We start from the raw sequence: 14,686 nt of genomic DNA, 5'->3' as shown, positions 1-14,686 counted from the left end.
ACTGGAGTTTCAGCTTTAGCATCATTCCTTCCAAAGAAATCCCAGGGTTGATCTCCTTCAGAATGGACTGGTTGGATCTCCTTGCAGTCCAAGGGACTCTCAAGAGTCTTCTCCAACACCACAGTTCAAAAGCATCAATTCTTCAGCACTCAGCCTTCTTCACAGTCCAACTCTCACATCCATACATGACTACTGGAAAAACCATAGCCTTGACTAGACGGACCTTAGGCTGCAAAGTAACGTCTCTGCTTTTGAATATGCTATCTAGGTTGGTCATAACTTTTCTTCCAAGGAGTAAGTGGCTTTTAATTTCATGGCTGCAATCACCATCTGCAGTGATTTTGGAGCCCAACAAAATAAAATCTGACACTGTTTCCACTGTTTCTCCATCTATTTCCCATGGAGTGATGGGACCGGATGCCATGATCTTCGTTTTCTGAATGTTGAGCTTTAAGCCAACTTTTTCACTCTCTTTTACTTTCATCAAGAGGCTTTTAGCTCCTCTTCACTTTCTGCCATAAGGGTGGTGTCATCTGCATATCTGAGGTTATTGATATTTCGCAAAGAGTCGGACACGGCTGAGCGACTGAACTGAACTGAACTGAACTGAACTGAATATGGGAAAATAGGATGACGCTGGCAGGGCGCTGGTAAGGGTCTGGGAGCCTAGACTTGGTTTGTCCTTGCCTAAGTTAATGAACTTTTCCAAGCTTGAGCATGTAATGGAAGGTGCATGGATGAACACTGATGTAGGTAAGACACGTGGCCCAGACCTATCCAAACAGCGAGGACTCCTGTTTACAGAAGCTCCAAATCATTTCCTGAGTGTGAGGAAGTGCGGAAAGCTCGCTGGATAATCCCTTCATGGAGCGAAGCAGGTGGAAATGTAGGTGCCTGTCAGCATTCCTAGAATGGACCACCAACATCTGGCGGGGAATCCCTCACCCCTTCACCCCTCCAGCCTCGAGGTCTCCCGGGAGCCGCGGTTACTACGCGTCAGAGCGTCCATGGCAACCATCACCAGCCCGCTGGGTTTGCCTCCTCCCTCCAGCTCCCGCCACCCGCCTCTCTCTCTCCACCGGCCAATCGGCTGCCTCGGCGTGCCCGCAGCGGCGGCCGTTGAGTGGTCCGTGTGCGCTGACGTCACAGGCGGGATAGGCGGGGCCAGGGCAGGCCGGTCCTCCGAGCCTCAGCGGGTTGTAGGTGGTGGGGCTGCGACCCCTCCCACTGCGACCCCTCCCGCTCACCGCCGGCTTCCCTGCCCCTCGCCGGGCACCCCTGACAGGTGAGTGGTCCCGTGGGCTCCTGACTGCCGCTGGGACGACCCCTACAGCGCCCCTGCCCCGATTCGGACTCCAACGTCTGGCGTCCGAATTCGGGGTGAGGTCTTGGAAACCCTGGAATTCTCACCTCCCCGTCCATCTTCACTTCTCTCCTCCCACCCTTCCAAATAAAAACTATACAAACCAATAGGCACCCTTACGCAGTCCCCCAAGCCTTCCTAATGCATATTTCTGATGCTTTTCAAGGATTGAGAAGTTATTTCTAAATGCAGAACCAGGAAGGGGGCGTCAGAACCTCAGGCCCTAAGTATAATATCAGGTGCCCAACCTTGGTCCTTCTTCTCCCGGATTCCTTACCCAGGTCTTCAGAATGCAGCCAAGGGGAGGGCTGGACAAGCAGTCACCTGGCCTGTCAAAGAGGTGCTGAAATTCAGATCATGGCAGTTGCTCACTGTTCATGGCCTTTTCTGTTTAGCTCTGGCTATGACGTGCTCACTTGTATTTTGACAGTTTACACCAAGTCCCTTTTTGCTCCCTGGATTCTTGTGTAGGTGTAGGTAAATAAACATTTTAGAAATGGGTAAATCACTCATTTGGCTATTGTGAAAAAAGCAAGCAAACTGTTTGACTTATAGGCCAAATGTTTTGATAAAATCTTTTTCTTTTTAAAAGAAAATATTTCACAAAATAAAGTGTTCAAGCATGCATGTATGCCTTGTTTAAAAAAATAAAACAAAAACCCAAACAGCTGTTACAGACAGGGAAGAGGCCGCATATGTGTCCCTTGGGAATTCCAGGTCCTTTTTCTCCTTCCCCACCTACCAGAATATAATGTTTATTTATACTCTGCATATTTTTATACTTTTACTCCTTAGGTATTTATCCAGAAACCAATATATAGCGTCCTTTTGAACAGTTACATAATGATATCATTCTATGCATGCTCTAGGTCATTGCTTTTAACTGTTGTGTGATAACTCTGGCATGAATTTACCACAAATTACCCATGTGTACTCTTGTCGATGGACTTTCAGGCTCTTCCCATTTAAAAACTACTAGAAGCATATTCTTGTACATTCTAATTGTATACAAACTTGGGTTTTTGTATTTGAGTGTGTATATATAATATATATTGAATTTTGGTTTTTAGAGAATGTGCATTTTCCACTTTAATAGATACTGCCCCATACGTAGTTTTTCAATGTGTAGTGATTTATACTCTCACGAGCAATGAAGAGTTTTTTATCAAGCTTTTATTTTAGAAGAAAGAGTTATTAAACTTTTCCTGCATTCTTATTGAATATATGCATAGGGAGAAATTACTTAAACATTGAAATATGGTATAATTTCTTCAAGTCTGGTCCTTATTAATGTGTTAAGGGCAGTGTTTTATTTCTGTTTCGCTTGAAATTGTAATTAAATACATATGGCCAAAGGAACAGAGGTTTTGTGTGATTCTTTCAAGCCTGTGCTGGCCACTGATTTGAGACAAGGTGTGAAACAATTCATGGAAACTTTCTGTCCTTGCCATGCCTTCTGTAGACTATAATTTATAGGTTTTTATACATTAAAGTATTTATGATCTTAAAGCCTTGACTAAATGTGCTAATGTTTTTCTCCAACTTGAGGCCACTTTTTGGGTTTTAAATAGAGCTTTCCCGGATTTACAATCTCTGTGTGATTAATTATATTTTAGCATGTTAATATTTATAGAAGACTATTATAGCATTTTTCCAGTATGTAAATAACTATTGACCCCACCTTCAATGAATACAGTCAAATACTGTATTTGACTTTGTAACAGGTCTTATTTCTTAAAATGCCTTTTGGTCATGACTAAAAGCAGAAAATAAAAAACAATTGCATGATTTAGGGGACGAATTTTTCCACAGCTATTTTCAGTCATCTTCCCAAAGAATTTGTTTAGTTTGCTTGCAAATATGAGATATTTATAGCATCAGTTAATGATCTTAGTATGTGCTGCTCATGGCCTCTTGGGAAGAGGGTGAGTTAGAATTTAGAAAATAATTTAAATATTGTGAAAGGCATATCACCCAAGTAAGTGATGGGCTTTTAAAAACTGATATTATTCCTTAAAACTTGGTTAAAATTTATCATTGGACCCATCTGGGCCTGAAGTTTTTTTTGAAGAAAGATTTTAAGTTACATATTCAATTTCTTTAATTCCTATACAGCTATTCAGGTTACCTTTTTATTCCAGTTAATTTTGGTTGGTTGTGTTTTTAAAGAATTGTGCCTGTTTCCTCTCTGTTGTCAAATTCCTTGGCATAGGTTGTTAGTAATAGCACCTTATTAACTTCTAATGTTTGCAAGGTCTTTCGTAGTATTCCCTCTTTCATTTCTGGTAGTACTTTGTCTTCTCCTTTTTAAAATCTGGATCAGTCTTGCAAGAGGTTTATCAATTTTACTGTTAAGATTTCATTGCTTTCCAAAAATTTGTTCATTTTCTATTTCATTGACTTTTTATTACTTCTACTTTGGGTTTACTTTGCTTTCTTTCTTTCTTTTTTTTTTTTTTTTGCTAGCCATTACGATGAAAGTGTAGATCATTGATTTTAGCTCATTATTTTCTAGTATAAGCGTTTAAAGCTAAAAGCCTCACTCAAAATACACTTAGCTGCATTTCGTAAATTGGATATGGTCTGTTTTTTATTCTCATTCAGTTCAAAATATTTTCTAATTTCCTGTGTGATTTCTTCATTGACCCAAAGGGTATTTAGAAGTGTGTTGTTTAGTTTCCTACTTTCTGAAGATTTTCCAAATACCTTTCTACTATTGATTTCTAGTTTAACTCTGATATGGTCAGAGAGAACATATCCTGTAGAGCTTTAATTACACTGTTGATACTTATTAGAAATTACAATTGAGAAATTAACAATACTAACTCTTTAAAAAATAACGACGAAAGCCTCTTAGTAGCATAAATAACACTTTCCATTGAAAAACCATGTTTTCTGAAACAAATTGGGTGAGAAGAGTGGTGTTGTTTTACATTTTTGGTAAACTTCTAAAATTTCTCTTATCTGGCGCTCGTATCTATTTCTGTATTGTCGTGATACACACGTCTTGCCTACCTAACATGTTTTTTCCTCTGATTTAAAATTTTTCTCTTTCTTGTGGACTTTCTGTCGTGATAGCACATATAATGTCACCTCTGGAAACCTCTAGTGTACGTTTGTGAGAACAAGAATGAAAAAGGCAAATTGCATCTGGGTGTTTTCTATAAAAATAATTTTGACCTTGTCACCCCAGAGGAGGTCTGAGGCAAGCCTATGGTTTCCTGGATCATGTTTTGAGAACTGCTGCTCTGAAGTTTACAGTATGCATTTTTGACTTATTGCAGTATACGTTCAAATAACATTATTCCATTTAATCATAAGACCTTACAGTAGTACTTTTCCATTTCAGCTCTCCCATCATTTGTGCTATTGTTATCATACAACTTTTGTTTTTTTTTATAATAAACTTCACAGTACATTTTTTTATTATTTTTGCTTTAAACAACCATCTTCTAAAGAAATTTAAAAGTTAGAAAAGGTTTTTTTTTTTTTTTTTCCTATTAGCACACATACTTAACATTTCTGACACTTCATTCCTTTGGGCAGATTCAAGTTTCCATCTGGTATAATCTCCTTTTGCCTGAAGAATTTCCTTTACCAAGTCTCTTACTGCAGTTCTGCTGCTGCTGAATTTTCTTGGCTTTTGCTCTTTTATTAAGAAAAACTTTTATTTTCAACTTCATCTTTGAAGGATACTTTCACTGGAATAGAATTCTAGGATTACAGTTTCTTCCAGTCCTTTAAAGAGGTTGTTTGATGGTCTTCTGGCTTGCAGAGCTTCTGAGAAGAATTCTTCACTAATTTTTTTTCTTGCCTACCTAACGTGTTTTTTCCTCTGATTTAAAATTTTTCTCTTTCTTGTGGACTTTCAGCACTATTATTAAGATGAGCCTTGAGGAGGTGATCGTAGTGGTGGTGTGTGTGCATACACAGACAGGCTTGTACTTATCCTCTTGGAGTGTGTGGAGCTCCTTAGACCTAGGGGTTCATAGTTTTCACCAAATTTGGGAAATTTGCTGCCATTATTTCTTTAGATATTTTGCCTCCTCTCCTCCTAATATGACATTCTGAGTACATGATGTTAGACCACTTGATATTATACTGTAGTTTTACTGAGCCCCTTTTCATTTTTTTTCAGTTAATTAAAAAACTCTGTGATTTGGTTTGGTTAGATTTAAGCTCACTAATCTTTGCTTCTCTGGTGTCTATTCTTCAATTAACCCAATCCAGTGAAATTGTAAAAATATATATTGTATGTTTTATCCTTAAAGTTTCTTTTTAAAAAATTTTATTTACTTTAATTGGATGCTAATTACTTTACAGTATTGTAGTGGTTTTTGTCATACATTGACATGAATCAGCCACAGGTGGACATGTGTTCCCCATCCTGAACCCCCCACCCCCCACCTCCCTCCCCATCCCATCCCTCTGGGTCATCCCAGTGCACCAGCCCTGAGCACCCTGTCTCACGCGTCAAACCTGGACTGGTGGTCTGTTTCACATTATCCTTAAAGTTTCATTTGGTTCTGTTTTAAGTCTTCCATATCTCTATTACGTTCTCGTCTTTCTTTAAATATTCGTACATAGTTTTCTATCTCCATCACATCTCCTCCATTCTCATGCCTGCTTCTGTTGACTGATTTCTCTCCTATTTATGGGTCACATTTTTCTGCTTCTTGGCATGTCTGGATGTTTTTGATTGGGTGCTGGACATTGTGATATTATATGTTTCAGCATCTTGTTGTTGTCAGGCACTTTGCTTGTGGGTTAGCTTCAGTTCTTTGAGGACTGTATTCAAGCTTTGCTAGAGTCTTTAGTACCTTCATTCTAGAGCTAGGTCAGTCCCATTCTAATGTGTGACCTCTCTGGGGTCTCCACCGAATGCTCCAGGTGATCACTAATAGGTCTCTACTCCAGCTGGTCTGGGTTCAAAATGTCTCTGTGCTTTCTCTGGCTCTAGGAATTGTTCAGCTAACAACACCGCCATCGTTCTTTGCTAAGGTCTGTGGAATGTCTCTTGATGTCTGTACAGTCTATTACTCAACAAAGACTCAAGTGGACCCTGCATAGATTTATGGAGCTCTGTTTCTGCATAAATCATTTTATTCCAGAATCCTACATCACAACTTCCAGCTGTCTCAGACTTTTCCAAATTCTGACCTCTTCCTAAACTCACAAATTGAGGTCAGAACTTCCAGGCTGTGTTTGGTTTTCATCTGTTTTCCTCATGGTCTGGAAATTGCCTCCAGGTGATCAGAGGGCTCACCGTATTTGTTTCTCTTCTCTCAGGGATTGGAGTCCTATGCTGCCTGAAAACAGTTGCTGCATATATTTTGTCTGGTTTTTTAGTTGGAAGAGGCTAAGTCTACTTTTTATTGCTCTATCCTGGTTGAAGGCAGAAATCTATTTTGAGTTAAGTATTTTAGGGGCCATGACATTCTTAATTTTCTTGGCCAGTGTGGGGAAAAAAATTACCATGCTGTTGTCTTGCGACAACATTGGGTTAGCAGACTTCAGATATGTACACACCACCTCACTGAAACTATTGGCAAGGTATGTGGATTCATGTATGATATTAATGCACGGAAATGGGGAAAGATCTTTTTAACTTTATTTTTTTGCATTTTAAAATTGAGATTCACATACCATAGAATTGATCCTTTTAAAGTGTACAATTTCATGGGTTTTATTAGTTTATTCATAAGATTATATAGCTGTTGCAACTATCTAATTCCTGAACATTTTTATCACCTTCCAAAAAACCTGTATCTGTTTAACCGTCACTCCCTATTCGAATCTCTCTTCCCAGCCCCCTGGCAAAAACTAACCTATACTTTCTGTTTCAATAGGTTTGTCTATTCTGGGCATTTGATATAAATGAAATCATACAGTATGTGGTGTTTGTTTGTTTGTGTCTGGCTTCTTACAATAAGCATAATGTTTTAAAGGTTCATGTATGTCATTGCATGGATCATACTTTATTCCTTTTTAAGACTGAGTAATCCTCTTTTCGGAGAAGGCAATGGCACCCCACTCCAGTATTCTTGCCTGGAAAATCCCATGGATGGAGGAGCCTGGTGGGCTGCAGTCCATGGGGTCACTAAGAGTCCGACACGACTGAGCAACTTCACTTTTGCTTTTCACTTTCATGCATTGGAGAAGGATATGGCAACTCACTCCAGTATTCTTGCCTGGAGAATCCCAGGGATGGGGAGCCTGGTGGGCTGCCGTCCATGGGGTCACCACAGAGTCAGACACAACTGAAACGACTTAGCAGCAGCAGCAGCAGCAAATGACTTATAGGGTTTCTCAGGTGGTAGAGTGGTAAAGAATCCACCTGTCAATGCGGGAGACACAAGAGTCACGGGTTCGAGCTCTGGAGTCAGGAATATCCTCTGGAATAGGAAATAGCAACCCACACTAGTATTCTTGCCTGGAAAATTCCATGGGCAGAGGAGCCTGTCAGGCTACAGTTCATGGGGTCACAAAAAGTCAGACACGACTGAGCAATTGAGCACAGTCATGACTGATAAAATGGCCTACTGGAGTTAGAGTATAGAATATTGGAGTATGGGATAGAGAATATTGTCTCTCATGTGAAACTTACTGCCGTATGTGAGGAGCTCTATATCTGGGAACTTTTTAAACAACTGAGTTTATACTTCAGATTCCAGGTTTTAAATTATATCCCATCTCTAATTTAAAAATATTACTGGATGCTTTTATAAGCCGTATTGATTTTCTTGATTCATAGGTCTTCTCTGGCTTGTGAACCTCAGCCTTTCACATGCCACCCTTTGGAGTGGATGACTCATGGTTCAATATTTGACAAACATGGATTGGAATGCCTTAAGATGCAACATCATAGGTGTTGATTAAATACATGTAGTAATTCTACACCTGGAATGCCATGGCCGAAGAACCAAGTTTGACATTAACTTTCAGATTCATTGTTGTCAGTAATTAAAAAAAGCCAATCAAGAGTAGTCTAGTCTTACTTGAAGCTTCTGGCTCAAAGAAAACTGACCAATTTATTTCTGTATGGGGCTTGAGAAAGAGGTTGAAACTAAAGGTAGCCATGAGGACCCTACGGTCTCAAGTTACTTTGAATTTGCTTTTTCAAAAAGCAGTGGGTTTCAGAGGTTCACAATGGAAAGTGGTTGTTAAGGCTTTTGTTTTTTCTGTTGTAACCTAAGCTTGGCCAGTGTAAGGCATTTGGGGGCTGAGGGAGGGGAGAAGTAGGAAATAGTCAGGGAGCTAGTGTCGTGGGGGACACCACCTGTGGCGGCGGGCAGCTGTTTCATCACATGTGGTCTCAGTGGATTTTGATTTAGCTACAGTTTGACAAATAGAACATTTTGTGGTTTGGGTACCAATGGTGTCAAAACAGCTATTTAAAGAATTGTTGAACTTGTTTTTGTTTTGTTTGTCTGTTTTTTTTTTCTTTTTTTTTTTTTGAGCAGACTACAAGATCGGATCTGATATTATTTTTTATTTTCAGTAAATGAGTCCATAGACATTAACCCCCAAGTAGAATAACATTTAGATGCTGAAATGTATGCAATAATCTATGGCATCCTTGGCTTTGTGGACTGACAGTAACCTCAAATTCTAGACAATAGACTACTTTTCAGCTGGTAAAAAAGGTTGTGCTAAGTCGCTTCAGTTGTGTCCTACTCTTTGCGACCCTATGGACTGTAGCCCTCCAGGTTCCTCTGACCATGGGATCCTCCAGGCAAGAACACTGGAGTGCACTGCCATGCCCTCCTCCAGGGGATCTTTTCGATCTAAGGATCGAACCTGTGTCTCTTACATCTCTTGCATTGGCAGATGGGTTCTTTACTACTGGTACCCCCTGGAAAGCCCCCCAAAAGGATGAAGTGCACCTATATGTTTTAATAAGGAGAGAGATCCAAAATACGTTTATTTTTAAAAATGCATGTTATTGGAATGATACATATAATGATTACGATAATTCAGTTTTTTATTAAAAAGCCCTGTGCATATGTATGTTAGGGAAATGTATATAGATTTAAAAATAGTCTATGTGTTAGTATAAGAAAAGAAAAAATCTGGAAAGATAAAACTATTAATGAACTATTCACAATGTATACTTCTGAGGAGTAGTTTTTTGATGGGAAAGAATGGATATTCATCTTTTACTTTGTTTATTCCTCTACACAAGTAATTTTTAAAGTTAACATTTATTGAGCATTTACTTTGTGCCCGGAACTGTGCTAAGTATTCCAAACACTCAGCCTCGTCCTCCTCAATCCTCATAGCCCTGCAGGGGCTGAGTTACATGTCTGTGTATGTTGGAGGTGGCAAGTTGCCAGGAAAAGGGTATCAGGGTACCTCCTTGAACTGTGTTTGCGTACTTGCAATTGCTACTCTGACTGCATGTTTATTTAGAAAGCTTGATGGGGCCTGGGGCAGGGGAATACTAAGCAACCCCTTGCTGCTAATATTGCTTATAGCAATCCAAAGTAGTGATTGCTATTATTATTTCCAGTTTAGAGATGAGGCACTGAGAGGTTAAATCATTTGTACAACGTGTCATAGCTAGTAAAGAGCTCAGCCAAGATTTGAACCCAACCTGTTAAAAAGCATGGTCCAGGCTCTTGATTTGAACTTGTTACAAGACAATGTTACTTCTCATAATTAAAACAAATATTTCAAAAACTCAAATGGCCAGTCTACAAAAAATGTGATTTGAATACAGTCTAGAGATACAGAGATCAAAAAAAATTGGGGTATGTTATCACTAGTGAAGGTGGACATCAAATTAAAAGAAATATCTAATGCATTATCACTGCTACGTATATTAAGCCAGATGTGACCTTGTATGTGTAAGTTTTTGCCTAAGTTAGTTTATGTGACTATCTATTTTTGCCTCCCCCTGACCTCTTTTAAACAGGAGAGATTTACAAATAGTGTTTGAGCATCATGGAGCTTCTAGGTTCTACCTTAACGGCAACTTATGCCCACCCTAGACCAACACCAGCCAACTTCCTACCAGCCATCAGTAGCATGGCTTCAAGCTACAGGGATCGCTTCCCCCACTACAATTTGACCCATAGCCTGAGCCTGCCTTGGAGACCAAGCACATACTACAAAGCAGCCTCCAACTGGCCAACCTTGGACCCGTACTGCACCAGATCTCAGAGGGTGTCCGAGAGCACCATGCTACCTTTTGTTTCCAACAGAACCACCCTCTTCACCAGGTATACGCCTGACGATTGGTACAGGTCCAACCTAACCAACTTTCAAGAGTCCAACACTTCCCGACACAATTCAGAGAGGCTAAGAGTGGACACATCTCGCTTGATTCAAGACAAATACCAGCAAACAAGAAAAACCCAGGCAGACTCCACCCAAAATTTGGGAGAACGAGTCAACGACATAGGGTTTTGGAAATCTGAAATCATTCATGAGTTGGATGCAATGATTGGAGAGACAAATGAACTAACTGACATTAAGAAAAGATTGGAGAGGGCTTTGATGGAGACAGAAGCCCCTCTTCAGGTAAATATAAGACTTTATTAACAGGATTATAACCCAGTCATTGAATTGTCAAGATCATTTATCTATTGCAGTATATTCCACTTAACCTGTAGGTGCCAAGCCCCTATCAATATATCTGTAACAGGTTTCATTGATGATAAAAGCACTGCTATTTTTCACACATTTTTCAGAACAGCTGTTTAAGTAGAAAGAATTTGGGAATTCTCTGGTGGTCCAGTAGTTAGGACTCTGTGTTTTCACTGCTGAGGTCACTGGTAAAATCCATGGTTAGAGAACAAAGATCTCCTGCAGGCCCAGTGGCACAGCCAAAAAAAAAAAAAAGGAAAAAATTCTGCACACAGGCTAATTAAAGCAACATTCTTCAGTTCAGTCGCTCAGTTGTGTCCAGCTCTTTGTGACTGCACGGACTGCAGCATGCTAGGCTTCCTTGTCCATCACCAACTCCCGGAGCTTGTTCAAACACAAGTCCACTGAGTCGGTGATGCCATCCAACCATCTCATCCTCTGTCATCCTCTTTTCCTCCCCGCTTCAATCTTTCCAGCATCAGGGTCTTTTCCAATGAGTCAGTTCTTCGCAACAGGTGGCCAAAGTATTGGAGTTTCAGCTTCAGCATCAGTCCTTCCAATGAATATTCAGGACAGATTTCCTTTAGGATTGACTGGTTGGATCTCCTTGCCATCCAAGGGACTCTCAAGAGCCTTCTCCAACACCACAGTTTCAAAGCATCAATTCTTTGGTGCTCAGCTTTCTTTACAGTCCAACTCTCACATCCATACATTACTGTATCTCACATCCATCCATACATACATGTAATCCAGCTCTCCCACCATTCATGGTGGAGAGTTCTGACAGAACGTGGTCCACTGGAGAAGGGAATGGCAAACCACTTCAGTATTCTTGCCGTGAGAACCCCATGAACAGTATGAAAAAGCAACATTCTTAGGACACACAGTATTTTATGGTGAAAATGCCATTTTCCCATCTCTTAAATAGGCTGCTTGGTCATTGCTGTCCCTGGTCTAACGTAAACGTTGTCTGAAAGGAAAAAGATAAGCTGTTCTTTTATTCTATGTCATGAAACGCCTTCTGTGTGCATGTGGTGGTTCCACTTTGGGGCACAGTGAAATGATCAAATGAGCCGACCTTAGGAGATGGAATAAGTTTGATTAAATAGAGAAATTGGATGAAGGTTGAGCCAGTTGTGGTCTTGGAGGCAGCCTTTCATCTGGCTACTGGCCTCTGATTAGGCTTCTGAGTGGAGATCCAGTTGCCACTAACTCTCTGAGTGTATGTTGCTCCCCGCCGCCCCCCCCCCCCCCCGCCGCTTACCCTGACCCCATTCTATCCACTACCATTGACAGAAAACATTCTGTCTTTGAAGATGTGCAGATGGCAAATTATTTGAGAAGTTGTATGTGTGTGGCTAACACCATTTTACTCCATGTTTGTGTAACTCATTTTCCAAGTGATAAGCATTTCCAGGAGGTCTTATTTTATGGCATCTGTAGTAGAAGAGATTACAGTGTTGAGGAGCTGGAAGTCTAGTGGGTTGGAGCGTTTGCTGGAGACCTGCCCCCCACACTGTAACTTCTCATTGTGCCTCCTCCCCCCTGAACACAAGTGCACACAAATATACAGAACCACAGAAACGCTGAGAAAGGTCTATAGGACACTAACGAGATGGTTTTAAATGAACTTATCCTGAATTGTTTTTTGGGGATCAGAAGTCCTTCCGTACTTTCTCTGAGCTCTGGATTATTTTGAGGATTTCTGGTCTGTTTTACATCCCTCGCCACTCCTACTTTAATGAACCCTTAAAATGGTAGCCACTTTTACTTAATTCCAGAGGAGATTAAATTTCTTCCCTTACCATTCCTTTCGGTGATGACTGATTCCCATAAGATGGGTATAATTTAAATTTCTTTTCTGCAGTTTTTTTGGTCCAGAAATCTTGTGTGTTTAAACATTTACAACCAGCACAGTAGCAGAAGACCCTAATTAAAATGAGAATTAGTCACATGACAGATACATCTCAAAAGAGGATATACCGATGGTCCACTGTATGTAAGAAAAAATATTAAAACTCAATGATACACATGCAAGCTGAAACAAATGCAAGCTAAGGCATGAAGTAAATTTCTTAGGCTCATTCAAATTTGCAAAAATGAAAACTGATAATATATAGGGTCAGCAAAAATGCAGAAGACAGATACTCTGTATATTGTTAGTAGACTACGGATGAGTAGAAACTTGCTGGAAAGCAATTTTGTAATACACATTGAAATAAGAGTTTCCTTCAACCCATTAATTAATCTTCTACTAAGTATACATTATGCTATTAAAAAATTAGAGATTCACTCCAAGATTTTGTTCAATGATATTATATCCAAACTGAGCGACTTCACTTTCACTTTTCTCTTTCATCCATTGGAGAAGGAAATGGCAACCCACTCCAGTGTTCTTGCCTGGAGAATCCCAGGGACAGGGGAGCCTGGTGGGCTGCTGTCTATGGGGTCGCACAGAGTTGGGCATGACTGAAGTGACTTAGCATGGTGTACATACTATTATGTTTTATGCTTTAAAAAATTTTAACATTGGACAGTCATCCCACATCATGAAATACTCTTTGAAAAACAGTATTTTAACACATAATGTTCTTTCATACATAATTTAGTTGTTGGCTACCTAAGCTATTTTCTATTGAAGTCATTAACATACTTTGTCTCAAAGACTATTTCAGGTCTACTATTTAATATCAATCCTAAAATGTAAAATTATGAGGGCATTATAACTTCTGTTTTGTTAAAAACAAACACAATGGTGATAAGAGTATGAATAAAATTTTCAACTTCTCTCTTGTTTTAAATTTAATGATTAAGGATTTGTATTATTTTTATAATTAGGAAAGCAATAAATGGTACTTAATAACCACCTGGATTTTTGGCTACACAAATGTTTTTTGTGTCTTTAAATAATCACTTGTTTATTCCTCTCACTTCTCAGTAGAAAATATTTAGAAATAATATCTTGAAGACTATGATTTGGGTTATAGTGAACTATAACTAGAAGGAACTATTCTCTAGAAGGAATTAATGCCAAATAATTTTCTCACATGATCTGTGGGGATTAAGTAGGACATCATCTGCTTCATTTTGTCAACTTTCCAAATCAGTAATTTTTCAAACTCTTTACCTTTTCACTAGCAGTAGGGATTCATTGAGTTGTCACAGTGAGTTTCTTGTTTGGTTTCCAACAAAATGGCTTGAAAAGTTGGTACTGGGAGTCTTTATTGACTTGTCAATAAAGGTTATTAGAGGTGCTAGTCACTGATTTTAGTCAGTTTGTATTAGTGCTTCCCATTATTTCTGTGCCTGTAGGTAGCCCGAGAATGTCTGTTTCATCGAGAGAAGAGAATGGGAATTGATCTCGTTCATGATGAAGTGGAAAAAGAGCTGCTGACGGTAAATATGGGGCAAATCCTTCAATAACAAGAAACTTACTTGCAAATGTGCATTTACCATTTAATGTATAGAAACAAAAATGATGTTATATAAAGACACATAAGTAGGGAGTTGTAGTATCAGATATTTATAGCATTTAGAAAAAAACACATTTAATTTTTTTTGATTGAAATGTAGTTGATTTACAACGGGCTTCCCTGATAACTCAGTTGGTGAAGAATCCACCTGCAATGCACAGGACCCTGGTTAGACTCCTGGGTTGAGAAGATCCCCTGGAGAAGGGATAGGCTACCCATTCCAGTATTCTTATGGCTTCCCTTGTGGCTCGGCTGGTAA

The 14,686-nt window shown here is 39.6% G+C and overlaps 1 protein-coding gene across 1 annotated transcript in view; it reads left to right on the top strand.

Moving 5' to 3' along the window:
* The first annotated feature begins 1,145 nt into the window (after positions 1-1,145).
* The window catches only part of TEKT3 (tektin 3), a 36,051-nt gene continuing 22,510 nt past the window's right edge, over positions 1,146-14,686 (top strand). Inside the window, exons 1-3 of the mRNA XM_004012716.6 lie at positions 1,146-1,285; positions 10,281-10,888; positions 14,267-14,350. Coding sequence (XP_004012765.1) covers positions 10,310-10,888; positions 14,267-14,350 — 663 coding nt within the window. The 5' untranslated portion in view covers positions 1,146-1,285; positions 10,281-10,309. The remainder of the gene's footprint in view (positions 1,286-10,280; positions 10,889-14,266; positions 14,351-14,686) is intronic.

Source organism: Ovis aries, chromosome 11 (assembly GCF_016772045.2).
Source record: "Ovis aries strain OAR_USU_Benz2616 breed Rambouillet chromosome 11, ARS-UI_Ramb_v3.0, whole genome shotgun sequence".
Taxonomy (NCBI): domain Eukaryota; kingdom Metazoa; phylum Chordata; class Mammalia; order Artiodactyla; family Bovidae; genus Ovis; species Ovis aries.
The sequence above is the reverse complement of the archived record's forward strand: the minus strand, read 5'-3'. Positions and strand labels throughout refer to the sequence as shown.